The 26562-nt window shown below is 45.0% G+C and overlaps 1 protein-coding gene across 16 annotated transcripts in view; it reads right to left on the bottom strand.

Annotated features, from left to right (window-relative positions):
• Nucleotides 1-9863: 9863 nt before the first annotated feature.
• SEC16B (SEC16 homolog B, endoplasmic reticulum export factor) overlaps nt 9864-26562 on the bottom strand; it is a 70742-nt gene continuing 54043 nt past the window's right edge. For 8 of the 16 annotated variants that reach the window (XM_070591598.1, XM_070591608.1, XM_008526156.2 and 5 more), the window contains exons 19-26: nt 25074-25373; nt 24113-24180; nt 13679-13831; nt 13402-13500; nt 12925-13033; nt 12713-12792; nt 11639-11737; nt 9864-10999 (exon numbers count right to left, since the gene is read on the bottom strand). In XM_070591598.1, the coding sequence (XP_070447699.1) occupies nt 10931-10999; nt 11639-11737; nt 12713-12792; nt 12925-13033; nt 13402-13500; nt 13679-13831; nt 24113-24180; nt 25074-25373 (977 nt within the window). In that variant the 3' untranslated portion in view covers nt 9864-10930. The remainder of the gene's footprint in view (nt 11000-11638; nt 11738-12712; nt 12793-12924; nt 13034-13401; nt 13501-13678; nt 13832-24112; nt 24181-25073; nt 25374-26562) is intronic. The other 8 variants (XM_070591603.1, XM_070591602.1, XM_070591609.1 and 5 more) reach the window with 2 other exon arrangements.

The raw sequence follows: 26562 nt of genomic DNA on the forward strand, positions 1-26562 counted from the left end.
AACCAGGTCAACAGGGTCTCAGAGCTTTCCAACATACGTAGAACCAGCAGCAGCCAACAAGATCCAGAAAAGACTGTGTTTACAAAAAGAAGTATCAATTAATAACAGGATTCAAGTAGAGTGTCCCCATTCTTTAGAGGAGATAAGACGTGAATAATAACGAGAGAACAGAAGACAGTGTAGAAACCACGGGCTATGCTGGGTGGCATAGACAGTAAGAGCTGCAGGAATTCAGAGAAAGGCGTGTGGCTGCCATTCGTGTGACTGTGGAGGTGTGTCTATGCCTTTTTTCCCCACGTTTCATACCAACTAGAATTCTCGTAGCTCAGGGAGGTGCTCCGTCCTTCCTCGGTCAGAGCACGTATATGTTCTCCCTAAAGACAATACAATAGATGAGAATGTGTTAGACATTAGGAGCTCGGGCCTCTGTGCTCCTCTGTTCTAGTGAGTGACCTGGATTAAAGAAATCTATTGCTTAGCAATGGCATTACTATAAGACTTAGGTGACCCAGCCCGGATCCCTGCTCCGAAGAGACAAGACAGAGAGGTACTTGTAGGACTGGAAGTGTCTTATCATTTGCCAAAATGAGCTAATTCTTTTAAGTAGCTTAGTGTCTCACTTAAGGCCAATAGGTGATTTCAGTGAATTTTTTTCAGAAGGACGGAAATGAATTAAACCAGTGGGTCCAGACTTTGGGATTTCACAGACCCATTAAACTTCCCCTCCTTCCTCGAAATAAATGTGGGGGACTTAGGAAATTTTTGTTTTGCCAAGTGAAGGCATTTAAAAAATTGCTATCATCTGCTATGACCATCATTCTGTAAAAGAAAGGGCGTTTTATGTCAAATAAAGTAAAAGGACCTAATCTCAGAATTCTAACAGAGAATTCATGTAGATCTACGAAAACACTACATTGTCCTTATTTTTCTCATTTCATTGCAGACTGTTGAAAACTTTGCAATATTCTAGCCCCAGGGCCAGACCTGTGTTTGGAAGTCTCTGGGTTAAATGCTCCTGAGCCCTCTGACGACTCTCAGTTTATAGATCTCATTTTACCGTTTGTATCCAGACTCAAGGAAAGCCGAGTCACGTACCTATTTTGTGCCTTGAAGCCACAGTGACAGGTAGACTGTGCTGGCACAGGGTAGTCTTTGGGGGAACAAATGCTTTCATCCATCCACCTACCCACTCATTCATTCACTCAGCATTTACAGAGCACCTGCTGAATGCCAGGAACTATTTTAGGAAATAGGGAGGGAAAGAAGAATTCTCAAGCCCTACTGGCACATAAATCATGAAACAAGGAGACAACGTTGCAAAATGCAGCAAGACCTGCAAACAGCAGTGCCAGGGCCCACGCAGGTGTGGTCAGAAGATGAGGGGCTTTGGGGCACAGGGAGGGAGGGGTCTGTGCGTGTGCTACATCCGCCGAAATTTCCATCTGCCATTGTACACGCCATGGTAACGATGCTGACAGCAGGCGTATCTTCAGATAAGGCAGACAATGATACATCCCACTGTTCTAATTCTGGAACTGCTATGCCACCTCATTAATACGTGAAAATGTGTTAAAAAGCTGCTGATAAACAGCTGCACGGAGGCAGAAATGGTGGCTCCCATCACATTTGCAAGCTTTATTGGCTCTCAAACATGGCATGAGAAGTGAAGCTTTGCCTGCATGTGTAAACGGGGTAATTTGCTGTAATACTCCATTTTATTGGTAGATGTTTTGCCAGATCATGTCTCCCCAACCACAGTTTAAGGACACTTCTGATTTGCACAGCTCTGTAAACTGCCTCTTTCTTAGAAAGAACTGTCATGTCGACTGGTATAGTTGTTTTAACATTCCAATTTATCAATAAAACGGAAGATTGACTAGCTTCCATGCACGCACAATTTCTAATAATGGAATTTCTGTTCCCTCAGACAACCTTTGATTAAGGAGTTAGATACAAATTACGTACAAATCAGTGCAAGCCTGGAGTCGAGTGGGGCAATGGAAAGTGCATTCTCAGGCGAGGGGAGTAAAATTTTATCCCGAGCCGGGACCAGACCGGGAGTTAGCAAAGAGGCTTGTCTGAAATGGTATAGTCAGAGCAGATTTTCATTTCTCACAGGCACTGTTGCCCAAGACCAGGGGCAAAAGGCCCAGTTTACCTTACTGTGGGGTTGGCTCTGCTCTGCATCTCTCTAGCTACACTTCCAGCTGGAGGAACAGGCCCCAGCGAACCTCAGTTCCAATTACCTCCTTTACCCCCCTCCTCTCCTCTTTCCAGTGACAGATTGATGGCCTCCTCAGGCACCTTCTGTATGCACCCGTGACAGGGGACAGCAACACTGAGCTCGCTGACTTGATTTCCACCGTGTCCCTTTTTAGACCGGGCCTGTGCAGTGATTTCCATCCCTCACCTCCCCTCGGCCTCCTCCAGCCCACAGAGAATGGCAGCCTGTAGGGGGCCCTCTCTTCTGTTGGAGGCCAGGTGGTGGCTGCTCCTTTCCTTCTGCGTTGGGGATGATGCATTTGCGTAATTTTTATACTGTGTTTGTTTTCTTGGCAGATGGCTTACTTCTCATTATTGGGGTGGCATGGTGGGGAGAAGAAGGGTGTAACTCTAGGGGCGTGTTCTGCCTGATAAAAGGCAGGAAAAAAGAGGATGGAGGTTTTTTTTTAACACACCGAGAACAAAACTATATAATTTAACCAAATGCAAAGAGCTTCGGATCCTGCAATTACCCAAGCAACTTCCAAGCGATGCTTGGAGCAGGGTAACTCAGAGAGGATTTTCTTTCTAGAAGCATTTAGATGATTCTCCTGGCACACACATCTCCTTTGGCCCAGCTCCCCTGGACCCCATCCCTACCCTGCCTCCTGGAAGAGTGCAAAAATGGGCTCTGGGTCAGGGTGCCCCCACGTCTAGAAAATGTGAATGTTTCCTGGCAGGGTCAAGAGTAGGGTGCCTTAGAATTGAAAATACAGCATTAAGCTATAGCCCTTGGTATTAAATTTGACCTAATTAAGACACTACCGGGGCAAAGCATTCCAATAACAATTACACAGATTGTAAAGGGGTGAAGTACCTTTTAAAACCAAGAAATGCTTCTGCCAGAAACAAGCACCCCTGAGGCTCAAGGGAGGAGTGTAAATGCAGGCCATCACTCAAGCAGGGTACCACCCTCCCGTCAGCTGCCACCAAGGCGGCCTGCCTGAGGGTCTCTGCGAGGAGCATGGGGCTCCCTCTTCTGAAGAACTGTCATCTCTCCTAGGGACACTTTCTCAAAAGCTGCAATGAGCCTCTCATTTGTGCCCCTTGCCTCCCTTACTAAGCCATTCATTCATTCATGGATTTTTTTTTTTTTTTTGAGCATTTACTATATATCAAGACCCATCTCAGCTTCTAAAGATGCAGAGATGGATCAAATAGGATGACCCAAATGGCAATCTCCTGGCAGAAATAATCTTAGACATTTTTCTGCAAACAGTTTTGAGGTTCTCCTGATGGGAAATTATTCATTCAGGTCTATTTTGAATATGGAGCCCTTATTAGGCATAGGCGTTGTGCAAGGTGCTGGAAATATAAAGATGAACAAGTTATATCTCCCCTGTCCCCCAGAAGTCACAAGTCTAATGGAAAAAACAGACATATGCATAAACACAAGATAGTGAGTAGCAGCCCTCAGCTGCAGGTGGGAAACAGAGGAACAGAGATTGGCCCCAGCTGAGACAGCACCATAAGCCTGGAATACGGCTCAGTGATCCTGCTTGCTTTGCAGAACAGGTACAACTGCTATGGATTTTAAACTAAGTCAACAAGAGGTAAGAGTCTAGGCTCTGGGGCCAGGGTTCAAATTCCAGTTCCTCCAATTACTGTGCACTCTTGGGGAAGTTACTTAAATTCTCTGTGCCTCCATTTCCCCATCTGTAAAGTGAGGCTAATAAAGCAACCTCTCTGAGTTGTTTTAGGATCAAAGAAGACAACATACGTGAGGCACCCAGCACAGTGCTCTCCCGGCTCCATCGTCAGCTGTGTGACGTCGTGCAAGTTGTTTAACTCTGTGCTTAGTTTCTTCAAAACACCTACCTCATAGCATGTTAAGAGAATTTAATGAATAAACACGTGGAAACTCTTGCAACAATGCCTAGCACATCTTAGTTATTATTATTGATGTTTTTATTACTACAAACACTCTCAATGAAATAATTTTAAAACTTTACATTTTAAATTATGTTCTCATATTCAAAGGAAAAGAGTATCAGCCTGGAAATCAGAAAGTTAATTAAGGGGATTTAGGAAAAATTGATTAACCTCTCTGGGCCGTGGTCTTTTGATGGATAAAGTTACCTCCTCCAGAACCCACCCAGTCGCCTGGTAGGCAGAATGAAGGCCTCCTCAACGGCGCCTGGAGCAAGGCCTATCCTGGGATAAGCCTGGCGGCAGTCTCCCCCCTCGCCTGTGAGCTTTGAGAGCTGGTGTTTCCTTTCACCTATCCACCTCATGAGAGGTCCTAATAAATGTTTACTGAATGAGCAAATCCAAGTTTTTAGCCGAGAACTTTGGGGACACTGAGAAATTCCACTAACTTCCTTCAAGTCACCAGTTTAGCTAGAGGAAGATGTGAGCCTAGAACTGAGAGTCTTATTCTGATTACAACGTCTTCCCTGAGACTACAAAGTCAGCCTCTACAGAGTGGAAAATTGGGAGCGATTGTTTTCTTTGCAAAGAATTCTTTATTTTCGGGCCTTAACATCAATTACTTTTAAATTGCAAGCTACTTTAAAAACTAATTTGATTTAGCAAATGTCAGTGTATCTGCAACTTGTCGGTGACAGACCTGTTGCACAAAGCAAGTGCGGCTGGATCCTGACTCACAGAATTAACGGGTGTACGTTATTGGGATGACTGGCACCATCTGTGGGCTGTTGTCGTTGTCTGCAAAGAGAAGCTGAAACATTACATAAAGAAGTCATGGCTGGAAGGCTCTGGTTTGTTCTTAATTCCTGGATATTTACCCAAATACCCAAAGAAGTGGAAACGAAATCTTGAAGCCCAAATCAAATTATTTCTACTCCAGGACAATGAGATCTCCTATGATCCCAAATGATGATCATAGAACACAAGAACAGTGAAAAAGAAACTGTTCTTTTATATTCCAAGCTGATGTCTTTTATATTCCAAAATTGCCTCTTAGAAATCAAAGACAAGTTTTAAAAGTCAAGGCCTTTGGGGGCTGGCCCCGTGGCCGAGTGGTTAAGTTCGCGCGCTCCGCTGCAGGTGGCCCAGTGTTTCGTTGGTTCGAATCCTGGGTGCGGACATGGCACTGCTCGTCAGACCACGCTGAGGCAGCGTCCCACATGCCACAACTAGAAGAACCCACAACGAAGAATACACAACTATGTACCGGGGGTCTTTGGGGAGAAAAAGGAAAAAATAAAATCTTTAAAAAAAAAAAAAGTCAAGGCCTTTGATTTCCAAGAACACAGTTCTGGGGAACATAAAAAAGTAGCTAAAATTTTCTAGCCAAAAGTTAGGATTTATTGACAGAGGATCTGTTACATCCTCTTCTGGTATGTGAGACTCCGTGGATATCTTACATAGTATCAGCCACTTGGAAGATGCTTACTGGAGAGGCCATCTTCTAGATAATCGTCTCTTAGTAGTAGTTGTGAAGAAGAGGAAATAAACAGATGGGGATGGAGCTTAGGTGAAAAGAGATTTAGATGCACTGCAAAGGGATCCTCAGGGAACGGCATCCATGCATGTGCGCACACACAATCACAACATTCCCCACCTTGGACCCTTCCCTTCGGAGAGTTCCACTGCAGTATTCACTGTCTTCTCCTGACTCAGAACTCAGTAAAGGGCAGGAAGAAGCAAGAAGGGATTCTGTGATAGCAGTTCAGCAAGATTAAATCGCATTACCTGCCTTTCAGATGCCGTTGCTCCGTGTTGTTCGTGGTCACAGTGCACCACTACCCTTGTTCCTTTAGACTTCATGTACATCCGCCACATAGTAACGCCACTTCAAACTCTGGCCAACAGGGTTGCTATTCTACACACTAGCAGTGAACTTAACTTTGATCTTAACCTACAAGAAGTGGTACAATGTGAACATATTACATGTTAGCCCCCAGATTATATAAATAGATGAAACCCCTATATTGTTAAGAGATATCAAGGTACAAAGTTCTTTGAATATATCTTTAAGTATAATAGTTCTCAAATTATGCAGTAATTTCTGTGTTTATATGTCTATCTCTCTCACTAGCCTACGAGTATTTTAAGTGTCAAGAGCATCTTGTTGGGAAAGCAGTGCAAAGCCTGACACATCATTCAGTTAATATTTGATGGATAAGTGAACCCATAAATGTACATATGTCCGGGGTCTATGTGGCTAAAAGCCCAGATTCGGAGGTCTGACTGCCCGGATTCTAATCCTAGCTCCACCTTAGTAGCTGTGTGACCTTGGACAAATTGCTTAATCTCTCTCTTGAGTTTTCAGATTCCCCATCTATGATATGTTGCAATAATACTATATACTTCATAGAATGCATACCACAGTGCCCAACACAAAGTAAATACTCAATAAACACTATTACTATTATAATTGAACTTCAGAATGTCTGGCCGAGGTAGCCACCAAAAGACAACACGCATTTAGCTCGTTTAATCCCCAACTTTAGTCAAGAAAAAGCCATTTTGTAAGCCTTTATTTCATAAGCTGAGACACAGCTTAATGGCCTTCCAGAACATGAAAGAGTTCCGGGTGCAGGTGGCAGTGAGCAGCTGTTTTCCATCTCTGTTGAAGACCAGCTGAGAGCCTTAAAGAGCCACAGGAGTGATTTGGGTATAAAGCATCAGGAATGGCATCCCAGTGTTTGAGAGTGCGGAACTCTAGGCGGAAGCTTCAAGGGAAGCCATGGAGTCCCCTCTCGTGAGATTCGTTAAAAATTGGATACTTAACCAGCTCGCTCAAAGATGGATAAAGACCAGGAGAGCATCTCACGTTAAAGTAACAAGCAGTTGGCTCGGGCAGTCAAGTTTGAGTTACTCTGCTGTTGACCTAGTTCCAAGGAAGTACTATCACCTGGAGATACATACAAAACGGAAAGAAAGTGGGGGAAGCAGATCCCTCTACTTACTGAGATTGTAACAAAAATATTTTAATATGCGGCTAATCCTCATTCAAAATAACTTCAAATCTCATTAAGAAACCATTTCCGAAGGACCTGGATGAATGGCGCCTGGTGTAGGTGCTTCATGATAGGGGGCAGCGCTGGGGGCCGTGTGCAGAGGAACCTCAGGTACATACTGACATCCTACTGTGTGCAGATCATGCTATACACAATTTCCAGGTTACGATGGCAAATAGATGAGGGGAAAGTCACTGCCATTCTACTCTCCGAGGGGGAAAGTGTCAGAGAAATTCCTGCAAGTGGAGAGACCCAAATTCCATACCTATTATTCTTTTCAAGCAGAAGAGTATTTTGCATATTTCCTCTTGGGAAGAAAATATTCTGATTTGAGTGAAGACGTGGATGCAGGCTGTTGCTCTTCTTCTTGGTTGCTCAGAGGAAGAGACCAAAGAGAAAGAAGATTTCTAGGGGGAAAAAAGCCAGCAGAGGCTTTGATCCTGAGCAGCCTGAAGCTGGAGTTAAGGCTGAAAGGGGAGCCTCTATAGGTGACTGAGGAATCAAGGCTTGTTTGCAGTTTTATAGCCATATAAGGGGATTAGACAGAAGGCTGGAATGTGATATGTGACAGACACAAGTGGAGTTCAACGGTTTGTTCTCTTCCAAATTATTAAACATTAAGTTTAAATGTTTTCGTATAAATATTAAACTATATGTATATAGCAGATGGCAAATTTTCACATTACCACTCAGTTTTTTAAGGAAAATGTAGCTTGTTTATTTCCTATAACCATTCTTCCTCCAAGCTCACACCCCACTGAGGAGTAAGGGAAAAAGACAAACTTGCCAATTAATAATATCTCAGTCTCTTCCCTTTTAGACAGTGTCTTTGGTGATTCCTTTTTTTTAAGAGAGAGAGAATTCTATTTGTTTTCTCTCCCCAAAATGGCTCATAGTGGTGGGAAGGAGGGCCAGTGGCCCATACGGGGGGCCCTATTCTTTGCAGTGGCTGGCCTGGCCCAGCGCTGATCCGGAGTCTGCTGGGGCATGACTGGTCCCTTGTGGCCTTTTGGGACACTGACGCAATCGTTCCCTGTCCACATACACCAGGCTGCAGGGAGCTAGAGGTTCTGCCTCAGACCATGGTCATCCCCAAGGTCAAGCTTCTACAGTTCCCGAGCCACGTTGGACAAAGTGCCAATGCAAAGCCAGCTTCTGCTCAAGGCTTGCAGCCTTTCCCCAGTCATGGATGCGGAAGGGGGCCACGAGCCCAGTGCTCTCAGGCTCCCACCCCTAGCAGCAGATTTCCATCACAACCTCCCCTACTCCCCAAGCTTCTACCTTGTAAAGCAGAAAAAAATTCTCCTCTTATAGCTGTACTTGCTTTGTTTCACCACAACTGGTTTTAACCAGCTGAAACTGTAAAATGGTCATGACCCTTAGCAACCTCACCACCACTAAAACTGACAAACAACTAAGAACTCCAAGTGACCCGGGTTCGTCAGACCCTTACTGGACCCAAATGACCAATGAACAACAGGACTCGTCTTAGCCAATCACACACTGATTCAGGGATGCACTCTGACTTTGCCAGAGTCCAAGCTTTCAGTCAAGAATTAGCATCAATACCGTGACCTCCTCCCTTTCTTGTGCATAAAACCCCCTGACATTCCCCCTCAGAAATTTCTTCACTGCTGTGTACCTTGCCTGGGAAGTAACTGAGCAGAGCGCTTGCTCTGTGGACACTGTGGCCACTGGTTTTCCATCAATCATCCCAACAGGAGGAGGAAGTGAGGACACAGGCATCGCACGTCTTTGCCCCGCTCTCTCGTCCTCCCTCTCCTCCTCCAAAGTGCTCCTTTGCAGGGGGTAGGTCTTCCCCTACGTCATTGTTCCCACGGGCACTGAGCCACATGGCCTAGCATGGGTGGCAGATGGGATGCAGGAAGAAAAACTGGCTTAGTAATAAGGACGCATATTGCAAAGCAGTTTTAAATTATTATTCCCGTTATACACCTATACCAGGAATGAAGGGTCCACAGTTTAATCTGGTGGGCAACAAGACAGTCAAGAGTTTACTCAGTAGATTGTATACTAATAATAAATGCTTAGAGTGCTCAGCACGTACCAGGAACTTTTCTAAGCCCTTGACTCACCTAATTCTTGGAAGCTCCCTACGTGGTAGGTATGATTGTAATTATCATCTCATTTTATACATAGCAGGACTGAAGCACAGGACAGTTAGGTCACCTTGCCCAACGCTGCAAGGTGAACTGTGGATGAGCCAGGATTCAAGTCTAAACAGCTTGGTTCCTACAAAACTCACATCCTACTGCCACAGTGCCACCACTGGGTGTCAGCATAACATCCCAAGGAGTAGCAGTCTGTTAAGGAAGCCTTTCCTGAGGGCCTTCTAAGTGCAAAATACTTATGCCTACATTTCCTAATTTAATCTGAGAGATGAATAAACTCTTTAGAGAACACAATAGGCACGGTTTAGTTAATGGAATGACTAATTTGCATCAGAGGAGCTTTTGTCCGTATTTTTTTTAATTGAAAAAACGACATTAGAACAGACTTGCAAGTTAAGAGACCGGTCCCTAGATTCTTTGTTAACAAAGGGCTCTTTCCAGCCATTCGCTCCTTATCACACAATGGAACCATTTCCAGAAAGACTTCAGAACACACTCACTCTGTCCTCTCCCTCTGCAAAAAACCAGCCAGAGACAAGCCTTTGCTATAAAATTATCTGGTTTAATCACCATTGACATCAGAACCGTAGTACATTAGAGTACAAAACCTGTATGTACAATTACACATGCAAAAAAATGTTCTTTGTGAGGAGCAATTTTCAGCAAATCTGACAAACAGCAAGAGTCATTCCTATTTTGGGTTTGAAAGGAGAAATGGAAATTTCCAAGAGGTCTCCCCCCTCCCTCTGGCTCCAGTGACCCTCCGAACATCAATTTGCAAAGGCCTGAGGTAGAAAGGGAGGTATTAACAATATCAGGCACTTATTCCTCCTCTCTTCTGGAAGGAGTGAATTTTTAGGAAACATTTTCCATCGTTTATTATACTGATGTTCCATCCATCTGCATCATTAGGTTCAGTAGTTACCATGACGATATGATGCCTACAGCAATCTAACTTGATAGCCAGTTGCCAGAATGTGAAAAAATAGGACCAGCTAAGAAAGTGAGAGAAATATAATTAATCTGAACCACATAAAAAATGTGCACAAAACTGGGACCAAGAGGGAAACTGCTGAAATGTCACTGGAGAGAGAATGATGACAGGATGTGCCAACCAAGTTTCAGGATAAAAACTTTGCTAACTAGAGCCGTGAATCAGTCTATAACTAAGACTGAGGGAGGAGGCAAAGTTCATTTAGAATATTGCTCTAAGCGCCTCCCCCTCAATAATTTCCTGCGGCAGAGCCCAGCGGTGTCATCGTTGATCCCAGCAGTGGTATTCGTAGGCTCTGACTTTCCTGAGGATCGGAAGCCACCACCCAAAAGCTGCCGCCATGGCATTCTGCTCACCCCCAGGCTGCTGCTATACTCAGCTTTTCCATCTGATGAAGTACCTTCCGTGGTTCTGAAGCTAATCTTAGGAGACTGGCCTGAGCTGTGTACTGGGAGACCCTGTCCCCTTGCCTTCTCCATGCCCAGGGGAGGCAATAGGCTAGCACCACCCTCTTGGGGGCCCCAGTATGGCAGAGGGGCTGGGAGGTTAGGAAAGGAGAGCAACATTAAAGTTGTGCCTCAGGGAGACCAGCCTGGGACAGGTGGCCGTTCTCCTCACGGCTGGGTTGGATAGCGGCGCTGAGCTAGGCGATTCGGCCGGTTCAGGCTGGTAGCTGTGGGGAGCTGGAAAACAACAAACGTTGCATCAGATTATTGCCCCAAGCATGACTCCACTGGGGCTGCCTGGCTGCATTGAGCTAGGGCATCCTGAGCGTCTAGAACAGCAGCTGCCTTTGGCTTCCCGTGGTGGTGTGCTAACTATTCACTTTCCCCCAACGCCGTCTTAAATATGGAGAAAGAAGGTGGATCTTATGAAGGGGGAGGCCAAATGATGCATTGGAGCGATCAGTCTGCCCCAGCTCACTGAGAAACAGGGAGTTCCGCTTCTCTCACAGTTTGCAATGATCCCTCCATGCCCAGGACAGAGGGACAACACAACCACTCCAGTGATACCAACACCAATTGTGTCTCTTGAGTCTTGAGACTTATGAAAGGTCAAAAGCAATATTAATCATAGCAACCTTTATGGAGCATCTTCTATGAGCCAGACCCTTCACATACATGCTCCCATTTAATCCTCACTACTACCCTGTGAGGTAGCAAGCACCAACCCCATTTTACAGATGCAGAAACTGAGACTTAGAGAGGTTAAGTCATTGCTCAAGAACTCACACGGAGGAAGTGATAAACTAGGATTGTAAACCCAGTTCTCCCTAATCTGAAGCCTGTGCCCCTAACCCCCCTCCCTCAGGGCTTCCTTACCTGGGGGACCTGAGATGGGTTGTAGAGAGGAACAGCCCCTTTCAAGGCAGGCGAGGGAGGTAGAAGCCCAGGGTTGAAGCAGAGCTCAGAGGAGACACCCTGTGATGGAAAACAATAGAAAGTGCCATCAGTCGCCACTTCCCAGATTCCAGAACGTCAAGGGCTTCCCTGAGCATCAACATTGGCCAAGAGATGCAAGTGGGAAGGGTTTCTTGATACAACTCAGGGTATCTCAAGCAAACGTGGCTCAATGACCCGGGCACCGCTGACCCCAGGGTGTGGGGTGGCATTGCAGAGGCTCAGGTGCTGCTGGAGCACATGAGAAGAAAGAAATTATATTAATAGCATCATAAAAAGTAATATCATATTCATGAAAGGCTTAATATACTACAAGAGTGCTCTAACCAGACCACAAGAAATAAAAACGTTTTCCTAACACTCAGCATGAAAACCATACCAGTGTGGACAATTCATTGAGAGTTTATCGCAGCCCTTGCTAAGGATGCCAGTGAACCCTGGCCCCTCCTGGCACAGGGAGAGAGGCCGTTCTCCAGACTCCACCTAAGGAAGCAGTAATGGGCTAAATCGTGTTCCCCCAAAACTTCCTATGTTGAAATCCTAACCCAGTACCTCAGAATGTATTTGGGGACAGGGTCTTTAAAGAGGTGACTAACGTAAAACGAGGTCATTGGGGTGGGCCCTAATCCAATGTGACTGGTGTCCTTATAAGAAGAGGAGATTGGACACAGACACAGAGGGAAGACCATGTGAAGACTCAGGGAGAAGACGGCCATCTGTAAGCCAAGGAGAGAGGCCTCAGGGGACACCAACCCTGCCGACACCTTGATCTTGGACTTCCAGCCTCAGACTGTGAGGAAATAAATTTCTGTTGTTGAAGCTGCATAGTCTGTGACGTCTTGTCATGGCAGCCCTAGCAGACTAACACAAAAGCTCTCTCCGTGTCCCCCGTGAGTCAGGCCCTCACAGGGTGGCACCTCCAGGCCAGGCTGAAAGTTCAGTCCTGACACACACAGGCATCTGGAGGGGCCGAGGCTTAGCCTACGGGTTGCTCACCTCAGGCCCAGACAAGCCTCCACTCCCAGTGGCCTCGGCTGTTCCCCCACTGGACGCTGATCCTCGGACCTCACCCTCACCTAGAAAGCAATGGGTCAGACCTGTTTCCACTGCTCAGGACTGAAGAGTCCCTACTCCCAGAAGGTACCCTCCACCCCCAGGGAGCACAGAGAGGACCACAGACAGCCCAGAGGACATGGGATTGGTGGTACCTGTGCCCCTGGAGAAGGCGCTGGTGCCCAGCAGAGACTGGGGCCCTGGGAGAGGTGTCAATGAGAGGCCCGGGCTAGCCTGGGGAGGAGAAGATGCTCTGGGGGTCTCCTACTTAGTGAAGAAAGAAAGGCAGCACTGGAGGTTAACAAAGTCACGTCCTCCTGCTTGGATTCCTGCAGCGCACACAACGGTGGCCTCCCCTCACAGCCTGCTGCTGGGTCCTCTCCCCAAAACTCCACTTTCTTCGCGCCACTTCTCTGCTCAACAATCCAAACTACTGCCAGCCCTCTAAAGTCAATATTCCTCATCCTAACTTGTAAGGCCTTTCGTCATCTGCCTTTCCCCTCACAGGACAAATTTATTTCCCACAATCTCCCATCGTAGAGTCTATGCCAGCTCTGGGTGCCCCAAGTGCTGAGGACACTTCATCTGAAGGCCCACAGGGGAGGAGGCTTCCCATCCCCCAGCGAAGCTACCTCCGAGTCGGGACTGTCAGATGAGTCTTCGTCTCCAGAGGGGGACACGACGCTGGTGGGCTTCGAGCGAAACCAGCTGAACCAGCCAAACCCTGAGCTCTGGAAGGGAAGGGGAAGTTTCATGGCCCACAGGTTTGCTTCTCCCCCTAAATACGAGACTAACCCCCCCAACATGATGGTGGTGAGACAGTGGGGGGACACAACCAAAGCCCAGGTTCCCACGTCCACTCCACCCTTTGGGAGGGAAATGAAGGGAGGAGAAGAGGAAGTCCCCCACCTTCGTGTTCCCTTTCACGTCTCCTGGCTTTTCGCTGTGTGCAGTATTTTGGGAAGATTTTTTATCTGCCTCATTGGAGGACTCCTCCTCATCCTCCTTGAATGAAATGGTGGAACTCTCGGAAATATTTCGTGCTCTGGGAATCAGTGGTGCCTGGAATTAAAGAAAATAAGAACTAACGTTTGTGTAACACTTGACAGGCTCCAAAGGCGCATTTCTGTGTACTCCCTCGCCTGACCTGCTCAATAAATTGGGGGAATCGTCTTACAGGATCATATTTACTGGTGACAGAGCAGGGCTCAGCCATGAGAGACGATCTGCTGACGGTCTCAGCACAGGGCCAGAGCCCAAACCCAGCCCTCATATTATCCCTAATCCTATGGGGTTTTGTTCGCTGTGCAACCTCCCCAGAAACAAGGTTTCCAGAACCACACCAAGGCCTGGAGCAGGGGGTGTGGAACTGCTAGGGATGAAGAGAGCCAGGAAACACTCCACAGGGACCCATGAACCCAAGCAGAGAATGCACCAACCACTGGACCTGACTCATCCGAGAGCTCACTTCCTAACAGACCTACTCCGGATCAACTGTGAATAAATGCACCAGAGGGGAGTACAGTGTGCCCACATCCCTTTATATTAACTTTTTTATTGTGGTAAAATATACATAGCATAAAGTTTACCAATTTAACCATTTTGAAGTGTACAATTCAGTGGCCTTGGTATATTCACAATGTTGTACAATCCATTCCCAGAACTTGTCATCAACCTCAACAGACGCTCTATTCCCATTAAACACCAACTTCCCATTTCCCCTCCCCCAGCCCCAGTCACCTCTACTCTTTTGTCTCTATAAATTTGCCTATTCTAGGTACCGCGTATAAGTGGAATCATACTACATTTGCCCTGTTGTGTTGTATTTACATTTCCCACTCTCAAAAAAAGGGTAATTGGGGGGCCGGCCCTGTGGCCGAGTGGTTAAGTTCACGCACTCCGCTGCGGCGGCCCAGGGTTCGGATCCTGGGCGCGGACATGGCACTGCTCATCAGGTCACGTTGAGGTGGCGTCCCACATGCCACAACTAGAAGGACCCACAACTAAGATATACAACTATGTATGGGGGGGTTGGGGGAGATAAAGCAGAAAAAAAAAAAGATTGGCAACGGTTGTTAGCTCAGGTGCCAATCTTTTAAAAAAAAAGGGGGGGTAATTGGTACAACCTTTGGAAAACACTTCGGCAAATATAGAAAAAGCTTTCGTTTTTATTCTGAGCAGAGAATTTCCTACGTACAAGCACTGTCCTAAGTGCTTTCTCTATAGTGACTCATCTAACCTTACAACTGTCCTGTGAGGTCAGTACCATTATTATCATCTCATTTTACGTATGATAAAACTAGGGCACAGAAAGGTTAGGGATCCTGTTGAAGGTCACACAGCTAGTAAATGGCAGAGCAAGGATTCAAACCTAAGCAGTCTGGCTCTCCTTCTAAGAATTTCTCCTAATGGAAAAATTCAAGAAATAGACAAGGGTTTATATGCTAGGATTCCATCACTGTGTTTTATATGAGAGAAAGGAAAGAAGGAAGAGGTAGATAGAGAGAAAGAGGAGGAAAGAAAGAAAAGGAAACAAGAAGCAACGCACTTGAAAGGTTTAACAATGTGAGAATGAGGAACTAGCATCAGAGCTCCGCATGTGGGAATGAGAATGAAAACCCGAGCTCCTCAGCAGGGCCCACCACGCCCTGGGTGGGTGGTCTTGCCTCTCCCCACCTCTCTGGCCTGGCTTCCTAGGGCTCCCCGCTGTGGCTTCCCACTTCTCAGTGCACTGAGTCCCTTGCTCTTCTTTGATGGCACCAGGTCAGTCCCATTTCAGAGCCTTTGTTCTTGCTGTTCCCTCTGCCTGAACACTTGTTCCTACACACTCACCTGGCTCATGCCCACGGCCCAGCCTGACCTAGCTGGAGGCGTCCTCCCAGACGCCTTCCCCCCGACGCCTCCCCCAGCCACCCCATCTAGGTAAACCCCCAGGAGTCAGCTGTTCACTTGCTGTCACCACCACTAAGTGGAGCACCAGGAGGGTGGACTCTGTCTGGTTCCTGTGTGTCCCCAGCACCTGTAACAGCGCGAGGCACACCGAGGAACTCAGCACGTGTGGACAAATGAATGAGCGGACGGCAATGCGTTCATACAATAGATTGTATCATTCCAACCTTAAAAATCATATTTATGAATGACATAGAAATCTCAGTATATAGTATTAAATAACAAATAGGAAATAAAGCTTCCACATAAACATGTTCTTAACAATTTAAAAACATGCGTAGAGGAATTTAAGTCAAGATGGCAGCGTGGGCAGACTCTGAACTCACCTCCTCCCACAGACACAACAAATTTACAACTACTCTTGGAAGAATTACCCCTGAGAGAACGGAAAACTGGATGAAAAAACCCCCACAACAAGGGACAGTGCTGACTGAGGTGGAAGAGGCAGAAATTCCCTTCTGGAGAGAAACAAAGTCCCCTTTGAACTGCGGCACCTCACAGCCAGCAGGGAGCAATCCCAAGGTACACGACGGGGGTGGGATCTGAGCCGGGGAACATCACCACAATAAGCAGCTTTTGGACTCAGCACAACCGAGATAAGGGTCACAATATCTGGCTTTTCTGGCTATTAACTACAATAGAGAGTACTCCTAGAAAATCTATCGGGCATATCAGGGGAAAAGCCAGTTCTTAAAGGGCCCACGGACAAATTCACCAGTTTCAGAAAGCAACCTAAAATCACAAGAAAGGTTCACAGTCCTTTGGTGAAAAGAAACTCACTTGACAGGCTCTGGAGGCATCACGGTGAGAGGTGGGACCTCCCCAGGGTCTGAGACATGGGTGGCAGCCATTATTGTGACCTAGTACAGGCATGCTGACACAGATGCTGGAAGATGCCATTGGAGTTCTTCCCCTGGTCTGTTAGCCCAGGAGTCTGCCCCACCCACTAGAACACCAATTTAATCCAGCTCAGACAAGGCAGGCAGCCCACCCTTAGGATGGCCCCGCCTAACAGCAAGCCCTCAGGCAACTTGTGGGCCCACATTGGCTGGATGCCTGGATCCTCTGCAGCCAGGTGAGTGGGTCTGCCTCTGTTGGCAGGGCATGCAAGAGGAGCCAGTCTGTGTTGGTGGAGTGTGTGGGGCTTCTGCAGTGGGTCAACTGGGTCTGCTTCAGTGAGTCGGGGTACACGCATGGGGCAGGACCGGGTTGATAGGGTGTCTGGCCCTGTGGGCAGTGGGGCTTATCAGCTGCAGCAGACTTGTGCTTCTCAAACAGCCATATAGCAGATCAGCCCCACCTTCCAAAGGCTGAAACAATGGGGTGCTCCCATGCCTGAGGTTGGCCCCACTCAGCTTCATCCTGAGAGAGCTGACAACAGCCTTGCAGGCCAGAGGCCTGCAGCAATTGTAAGCCCTTGAGCCTTGCACCCAGTCCCCCTGGGGCCTACTGACTTAACAGAAAAACTGCAACAGGAAAGTGCTATTAGACCTTGCAGTCAACTGTGCTGGGGCTTCCCACACACAATAAAGTGTTTGAAGGGTCCACAGCAGCCACATGCAACTGAGCATTACAACCAGCTGGCCAGGGGGACAGCCCAGCCTCCCCAGGCACCTGCAGCAAGAGCAACCCTGCCACAACAGAAGGACACACATAGCCGACACAGGGACACTCCTGGAACATTTGGAACTGGTGATGAGAGGGAAGTGCACTGTTGGGCCTCAGAAGGCATCTCTTACATAAGGCCACCTCTCCAAGATTGGGAGATATAGCTGACATACCTAACACATAGATATAAGCACAGAGAAAGAGGCAAAATAGGGAGGCAAAGGAGTACATTCCAAGTAAAGGAACAGGACAAAACTCCAGAAAAAGAACTAAATGAAACAGAAATAAGCAATCTACCTGACAAAGTGTTCAAACAAAAAGTCATAAGCTGCTCACTGATCTTGGGAGAAGGATGGATGAACACAGTGAGAACTTCAACAAAGAATTAGAAAATATAAAAAAAGAACCAATCAGAAATGAAGAATACAATAATGGAAATGAAAAATTCACTAGAGGGACTCAATAGCAGAGTAGATGATACAGAAGAATGGATCAGCAAGCTGGATGAAAGACTAGAGGAAGTCACCCAAGCTGAACAGATAAAAGAAAAAATTAAAAAGAACAGACAGTCTAAGGGATCTCTGGGACAACATCAAGTGCACTAAAATTCGTATTACAGGTGTCCCAGAAGAAGAGGGAGACAAAGGGGCAGAAATCTATTTAATAAAAAATAGCTGAAAACTTTCCTAAGCTACAGAAGGAAGCAGACTTCCAGGTACAGGAAGCACAGAACGCACCAAACAGGATAAACCCAAAGAGGCACACACCAAGACACATTATAAATAAAATGTCAAGAATTAAAGATAAAGGCGCCAGCCCCATGGCCGAGCGGTAAAGTTCATGTGCTCCACATCAGCAGCCTGGGGTTTCACCAGTTCAAATCCTGGGCGCAGTCATGGCACCGCTCATCAGGCCATGCTGAGGCAGCATCCCACATGCCACAACTAGAAGGACCCACAACTAAAAATGCACAACTATGTACCAGGGGGCTTTGGGGAGAAAAAGGAAAAAAATTAAAAATCTTAAAAAAAAAATTAAAGATAAAGAGAGAATCCTAAAAGCTGCAAGAGAAAGGCAACAAGTTACATACAAAGGAAATTCCATAAGGCTATCAGCTGACTTATCAGCAGAAACCTTACAAGCTAGAAGGAAGTGGCACAGTATATTTAAAGTATTGAACAGAAAAAAACCTATAGCCAAGAATACTTTACCTGGCAAGGTCATCATTCATAATGGAAGGAGAAATAAAGTGTTTCCCAGATAAGCAAAAACTGAAGGAGTTTATCACCAAGAAACCAGCCTTACAAGAAATGCTGAAGGGACTTATTTAAGTGGAAAAGAGAAGACCACAAATTGGAATAAGAAAATTATCACCAAAAAAAAGCAATAAAATCACTGGTAAAGGCAAATATACAGTAACGGAAGGAGATCAACCACCTATGAAGCTAACATGAAGGTCAAAAGACAAAAGTACTAAAATTATCTATTTCCATGATAAGAGGGTAACAGAGACACATGAACAGAAAAGGAGGATAGACATGATGTCAAAAATAAAATGTGGGAGGAAGGGAGTAAAAGAGTAGAGATTTTAGCAAGAGGTCAAACTAAAGAGACTATCAACTTCATAAAGATTGCTATATACGTAGGTTATTATATATGAACTTCATGTAAATCACAAGCCACAAACCTATAATAAATACACAAAAAATTAAGAGAAAGGAATCCAAACATAATACTAAAGAAGGCCATCAAACCACAAGGGAAGAGAGCAAGAGAAGAAGAAAGGAACAGCGAAGAACTACTAAAACACAGAAAAAAAGTAACAAAATGGCAATAAGTACATTCTTCTCAATAGCTACTTTAAATGTCAATGGACTTGGGGCTGGCCCCGTGGCCGAGTGGTTAAGTTCGCGTGCTCCGCTGCAGGCGGCCCAGTGTTTCGTTGGTTCGAATCCTGGGCGCGGACATGGCACTGCTCATCAAACCACACTGAGGCAGCGTCCCACATGCCACAACTAGAAGGACGCACAATGAAGAATATACAACTATGTACTGGGGGGCTTTGGGGAGAAAAAGGAAAAAAAAAATTTAAAAAAAAAATCTTAAAAAAAATGTCAATGGACTAAATGCTCCAATCAAAAGACATAGGGTGGCCAACTGAATAAAAAAACAAGACCCACATATATGCTGCATACAAGAGACACACTTCAGACCTAAAGACACTCACAAACTGAAAGTGAAAGGATGGAAAAAGATACTCCATGCAAACGGCAATGAAAAGAAAGCTGGGGTAGCAATACTTACATCAGACAAAATAGATTTTGAAACAAAAACTGTAATGAGACAAGGAAGGACACTACATAATGATAAAGGGAACAGTCCAACAAGAGGATATAACACTTGTTAAGTATCTATGCACCCAACATAGGAGCACGTAAATATAAAGCAACTATTAATGGGCATAAAAGGAGAAATAGATAGCAACACAATAATAGGGGAGTTTAACACTCCACTTACACCAATGGATAGATCATCCAAACAGAAGATCAATAAGGAAAGATTGGCCTTAAATGACACATTAGACCAGATGGGCTTAATAGATATACACATTCCATCCAAAAACTGTAAAATACACATTCTTTTCAAATGCACATGGAACATTCTCCGATAGATTACATACTGGAAGAAAATCACCACAAATATGTGGAGATTAAACAAAATGCTACTGAACAATGATTGGGTCAATGAAGAAATCAAATGAGAAATCAAAAAATACTTGGAGACAAATGAAAATGAAAATATGACATGGCAAAATTTATGGGATATAGCAAAAGCAGTTCTAAGAGCAAAATTTATAGCAATACAGGCCTACCTCAACAAACAAGACAAATCTCAAATAAACAATCTAACAGTGCACCTAAAGGAACTGGAAAAATAAGAACAAAGCCCAAAATTAGTACAAGGAAGGAAATAATAAAAGTCAGAGCAGAAATAAATGAAATAGAGACAAAAAAAAAAAAAGGAAAAAATCAATGAAACTAGGAGCTGGTTCTTTGAAAAGATAAACAAAATTGACAAACCTTTAGCTAGACTCACCAAGAAAAAAAGGGAGAAGGCTCAAATAAATAAAATCAGAAATGAAAGAGGAAAAATTGCAACAGACACCACAGAAACACAAAAGATTATAAGAATACTACAAAAAGCTATATGCCAACAAATTGGATAATCTAGAAGAAATAGATAAATTCTTAGAATCATACAATCTTTCAAAACTGAATCAAGAAGTAATAGAGAATTTGAATAGATCAATCACCTGCAAGGAGATCAAAACAGTAATCAAAAACCTCCCCAAAAATAAAAGTCCAAGACCAGATGGCTTCTCTGGTGAATTCTACCAAACATCCAAAGAAGACAATACCTATCCTTCTTGAATTCTTCCAAAAAACTGAATAGGAGGGGAAGCTTCCTAACTCACTCTACAAAGTCAACATTACCCTGATACCAAAACCAGCGAAGGACAACACAAGAAAATTACAGGCCAATATCACTGATAAACATCGATGCAAAAATGCTCAACAAAATAGTAACAAATCGAATACAACAATACATTAAAAGATAATACGCCATGATCAAGTGGGATTTATTCCAGCGAGGGTTCAACATCCACAAATCAATCAATGTGATATACCCCATTAACAAAATGAAGAATAAAAACCACCTGATCATCTCAATAGATGCAGAGACATTTGACAAGATATAGCATCCATTTATGATAAAAACTCTGAATAAAATGGGGATAGAAGGAAAGTAACACAACATAAAGGCCATATGTGACAAACCCACAGCTAATATCATTCTCAATGGAGAAAAACTGAAAGCTATCCCTCTAAGAATAGGAACCAGACAAGGCTGCCCACTGTCACCACTCTTATTTAACATAGCATTGGAAGTCCTAGCCAGAGCAATCTGGCGAGAAAAAGAAATAAAAGGGACGAAAATTGGAAAGGGAGAAGCAAAACTGTCACTGTTTGCAGAAATGATTTTATATATAGAAAACTCTAAAGAATTCCAACAGAAAACATTTAGAAATAATAAAAGAATATGGTAAAGTTGCAGGATACAAAATCAACGTACAAAAATCAGTTGCATTTCTATGCACTAACAATGAAGTAGCAGAAATAGAAATTAAGAATACAACCCCATTTACAATTGTAACAAAAAGAATAAAATACCTAGGAATAAACTTAACCAAGGAGATGAAATACCTGTACACTGAAAACTATAAAACATTGACAAAAGATATAGAAGAATACACAAAGAAATGGAAAGATATTCCATTCTCTTGGATCAGAAGAGGTGACATAGTTAAAATGTCCATACTTCCTAAAGAAACCTACAGATTCAACGCAATCCCTATCAAAGTTCCAACAACATTCTTCACAGAAATAGAACAAAGAATCCTAAAATTTTTATGGAACAACAAAAGACCCTGAAGCCAAAGCAACCCTGAGGAAAAAAGAACAAAGTTGGAGTTATCACACTCTCTGATTTCAAAATATACTACAAAGCTACAGCAATCAAAACAGCATGGTACTGGCCCAAAAACAGACACACAAATCAATGAAACAGAATCAAGAGCACAGAAATAAACCCACACATCTATGGACAGCTACTTTTCAACAAGGGACCCAAGAACATATAATGGAGAAAGGAAAGTCTCTTCAATAAATGATGTTGGGAAAACTGGACAGCCACATACAAAAGAATGAAAGTAGACCAGTATCTTCCACCATACACAAAAATTAACTCAAAATGGATTAAAGACTTGAATGTAAGACCCAAAACCATGAAACCTCTAAAAGAAAACATCAGCAGTACACTGTTTGACATCAGTCTTAGCATCATATTTTCAAGTACCATGTCTGACTGGGCAAGAGAAACAATAGAAAAAATAAACAAATGGGACTACATCAAACTAAAAAGTTTCTATACAGCAAAGGAAACCATCAACAAAATGAAAAGACAATCTAACAATTGGGAGAAGATATTCGTAAACCAAATATCTGATAAGGGGTTAATATCCAAAATATATAAAGAACTCATACATCTCCACAACAACAAAACTAACAACCCAATTTAAAAATGGGCAAAAGAGCTGAACAGACATTTCCAAAGAAGATATCTGGATGGCCAACAGGCACATGAAAAGATGTTCAACATCATTAGCTATCAGGGAAATGCAAATCAAAACTACAATGAGGTATCACGTAACTCCTATCAGAATGGCTATAATTAACAAGACAGGAAATAACAAGCATTGGAGAGGATGTGGAGAGAAGGGAACTCTCATACTCTGCTGGTGGGTGTGCAACCTGGTGCAGCCACTATGGAAAACAGTATGGAGATTCCTCAAAAAATGAAGACTAGAACTACCATACAATCCAGCTATCCCACTGCTGGGTATTTATCCAAAGAACATGAGAACAAGAATGCATAAAGATCCTATGTTCATCACAGCATTATTCACAATAGCCAAGACTTGGAAGCAACCTAGCTGCCCAGCAAGGGACAAATGGATAAGGAAGATGTGGTATATATACACAATGGAATACTACTCAGCCATAAAAAAGATGAAATCTGACCATTTGTCACAACATGGATGGACCTTGAAGGTAATATGCTAAGCAAAAATCAGTCAGATGGAGAAAGTCAAATATCATATGATCTCACTCATAAGTAGAAGATAAAAACCAACAACAATCAATCACACAGAGACAGAGATGGGATTGGCGGTTACCTGAGGGGGAGGGGGAGGGAGGGGGGTGAATGGGGTGATTAGGCACATGTGTGTGGTGATGGATGGTAATTAGTCTTTGGGTGGTAAACATGATGTAATCTACACAGAAATAGAAATATAATGATGTATACCCAAAATTTATATAATGTTATAAACTAATGTCACCACAATAAAAAAAAAAACACATGTGCATATATACATTTACACATACATACATATATATGGGGAAAATGTTGGAAGGAAATAACCAAAATATTTGACTGTGGGATTATGAAAGATGTTTGAGTCTTTTATAGGATGCTTTTTCTTTATTTTTCAAGTTTTCTATAACAATAATATACTACTTTTTCAGTCAGAAAAAAAATTGTAAAGCATAAAAGTTTTTTATGGCCTGTAGCCCGGTTACTACTTGAGAAAGTTACATGAAATCACCCTCCAGCCAGGCAAAGCCGAAGAACTTCTTAAATTTGGGACCAGCACTGCCCATTGTTGGGGGAAGAAGGGCATTCATTCAACAGCTGAATAGAATGATTGATTAGACACGGTCACCTCCAAGACCTTACAGCCTAACTCAGGAGCAAAGACACAGCTACTGTAGATCTTTCTTTGAAATAAAGCAAGGTAAAGATTAAAATAAAGAAAGAAATACCAGGAATTTTCCATGATGGGGCAGGGCATGGCGAGGGTTTGGGCATGGGGAGGGTTTGGTGCAACAGCAATAAGGTGTCAGAGGGGACAGATCTGTGAGGCCAGAACTAAGCCCAGCCCTGCTGTCCGCATAGACACAGGTGGGTGAGATTGAACATAAACACACAGCCCCCTGCCCGCCTCTCAGGATGCCGTGTAGAAAGAAACAGGAGGGACAGGGCGCAATGTGGAAGACAGAGCTGGTGCAAGGCCCAGGAAGGAGTCTGTGTGTGGCTAAGAAAGCAGGGCGTCTGGAAAAAACCTGAAGCTTCGGGTGGGCTTCCTAAGCTTTGTCCTCTCACCTGTGGTTTGGAAATGCCATTTTGATCATCAGGCTGCTGGAAGGTTTCTTGAGACACTGTGTTCTCTCCTGTGGCACAAAACACAAACAAAAATAGTGATTTGAAGTTGTGCTTTCTCCATCCATCGTGAAGAAGGGTGATGGGGACACTGTCAGCTTTCCTAACTGCAAAGCAGCTGGAGCTCTGAGCCCAAAACCCCAAGCAGATCACAGTAAACATGAAGTCCACGTGCATGGCCCTCTCAATCCTAGCCGCCCCCGGACATGCTGGTCACCCAACCTCTACCCTGAACACCAAGGTCCTTCCCTGGGAATCATGGAAATCAGAGCCACATCGTGCTACATCACAGGGATCCTCCCCCACCCGCCCACCCCCAGCCAACTGAGTCTCCCCTCTTGGACAGGACCCTCTCTTAGAAGGTCCTTATCCTCCTCCTTGGTTTCCAGCACTTTCCTGGCATCACTCAGCCTTGCTCACCCCACTTAGCCCCTGCTGTCCAAGGCCTGATGGGCCTGAAGAAACAGGACAGGACAAAAGCACGGGCCTCGCCTGGCAGTCCCTGCCAGTGAGCTCTTGGATGCAGGGTGACTTCAGAAGGAGGACACAGCCTCAACTGCAGCCTGAGGCGCAGGTGGCATTTTCTTGGCTTCTCCACTCTGTAGCCTCTTCTCCTAGGAACCATGTGATCCCGGGGAAGGGTGCAAGTGGCGGCCGTTGGCTTTGCTATGCTTGTCCCAGTAGAGGCAGACGGGAACGGAGAGCGCAGTCTCCCTCAGATGCATGCAGAGTGCCAGCGCTGCGGCTGACACACCATGGGCTCTCAGTCATCTGCATACCCACTGTTCAGGTCTCACCAGCTCCAACCCCACCTCCTCCCCTGAGTCTCTGCACCTTCCTTATCTGCGTCCTCCCCTCAAGACTCCTCTCTCTCAAGGCTTTCAGCCTTGCTGGCAGGTCTTACCAGAGGGTAGGTGTATCTGCTGGGTTTCCTCCCAGGCCCTTCTTCCAGGAGCCCCTGTCACTGCCTCGCTGCCACCAGGTCCTGGCAGACGGGTCTCGAGAACTGAGTACAGAGGCACTGGGACTGCCATCTGCCCAGAACCTCCTCCTGCTGGATAGGAGCTGGGCTGGAGGGGAAAGTGCAGCTGTGGGCTGGACCAGGCTGGGCCCGTCTGCTCCGGTGTTGGCCCCAGGGCCGAGCAGTCCCCAAGGGCTTCTGAGTGGCCTTGAAGTCCCGAAAGATCCTGGTAGAAAGTGTTTTCTAAGGACACAGGGCAAAGAAGAAGTGAGACCAGAAAGGTGGCCTTTGCATGGACATGAGCATTCCTGCCTGTGTCCTCTTTGGAAAGTAACCACAAGGACAGGCCGCTTAATGTGGCTGCCATTACTCTGATGGCAAGTACCACACAGCAGTGACTGTAACACCTTGCTGCTTATGACTGGAAGTTGACAAAATCACTCCCCTCACTGCCTTGTATGATCTCTGAGCCTTAAACCAGGGGGTTGGGAAGGCAGAAATTACCATCTCATTTAACTCCACACTTTTTTATTTTTGGATAAACTTTCTCCTTTAAAGATATCCTAATGGACTTAGATATTTGAAACTTAGTAAGCTTCCAGTTAAAACTCAAGTCAGACTGCAGAAGTGATGATTTTGCTTTCAAAGGATCAGAGCGTCGGCCCTGGAAGGGACCTTGGTGATATTCATTCTGGCTCTGCCATTTTGCTGATGAGGCGGACTAATGTGTGGACGTGTTCAATGATTGCCCCAAGGTCATGGGAATGGTGTCAGCAGCCAACCCACCTGCTCAGATGAGTGACAGGAGACACTGCTGCTTCCTAGCAGAAGCAGCCATTCAGAGACACCCAGCCTGGCTCTCCTCCAGCCCTTCACCTGCACAGATTCTGAGACAGAGCAGCAAAGCCAAGGAACACAAACCAAGGCCTGCCCTCGCTCATTCCCGAAGGAAGTGCTAAAGGCTGGGAAATGACTGCAAGTAAAGAAATGAAGCCGTCCTGACGTCACCATGGAGTGTACTTTGGGAAAAGGGCACGGAATTAATTGGGGTAACAATGTCTGCCCAACGCCACGCTCAGAGGCATGCTGAGGGGAAAGGAGGGATGTGTTGAAAACACTTTGAAACATATTTCACATTTATATGGAAATTGATAGCTCAAACATCTTAAGAGCTTCTAGGTCCCCAACACTAACATGAAATACAGATAATCCACCATCTCTGGCCTCAAGAAATGTATTCAGCTGGGGAGAAGGTGAAACAATTAGATAACAACATGGTGCAACAAGTATTAAAACCTGAATGTGAAACAGAAACTAGTAAACAGGAAGTTACAAGTGTCAGGATGCCTGTGGCCCCTGGAGCCGTGTGGAGAAGATGCCTGGACCAAGGGTCAGACTGACACACGCATGGAAGGCATTCTGGGAAGGGAAG

The sequence above is a fragment of the Equus przewalskii genome, chromosome 23, assembly GCF_037783145.1.
Source record: "Equus przewalskii isolate Varuska chromosome 23, EquPr2, whole genome shotgun sequence".
Lineage (NCBI taxonomy): Eukaryota > Metazoa > Chordata > Mammalia > Perissodactyla > Equidae > Equus > Equus przewalskii.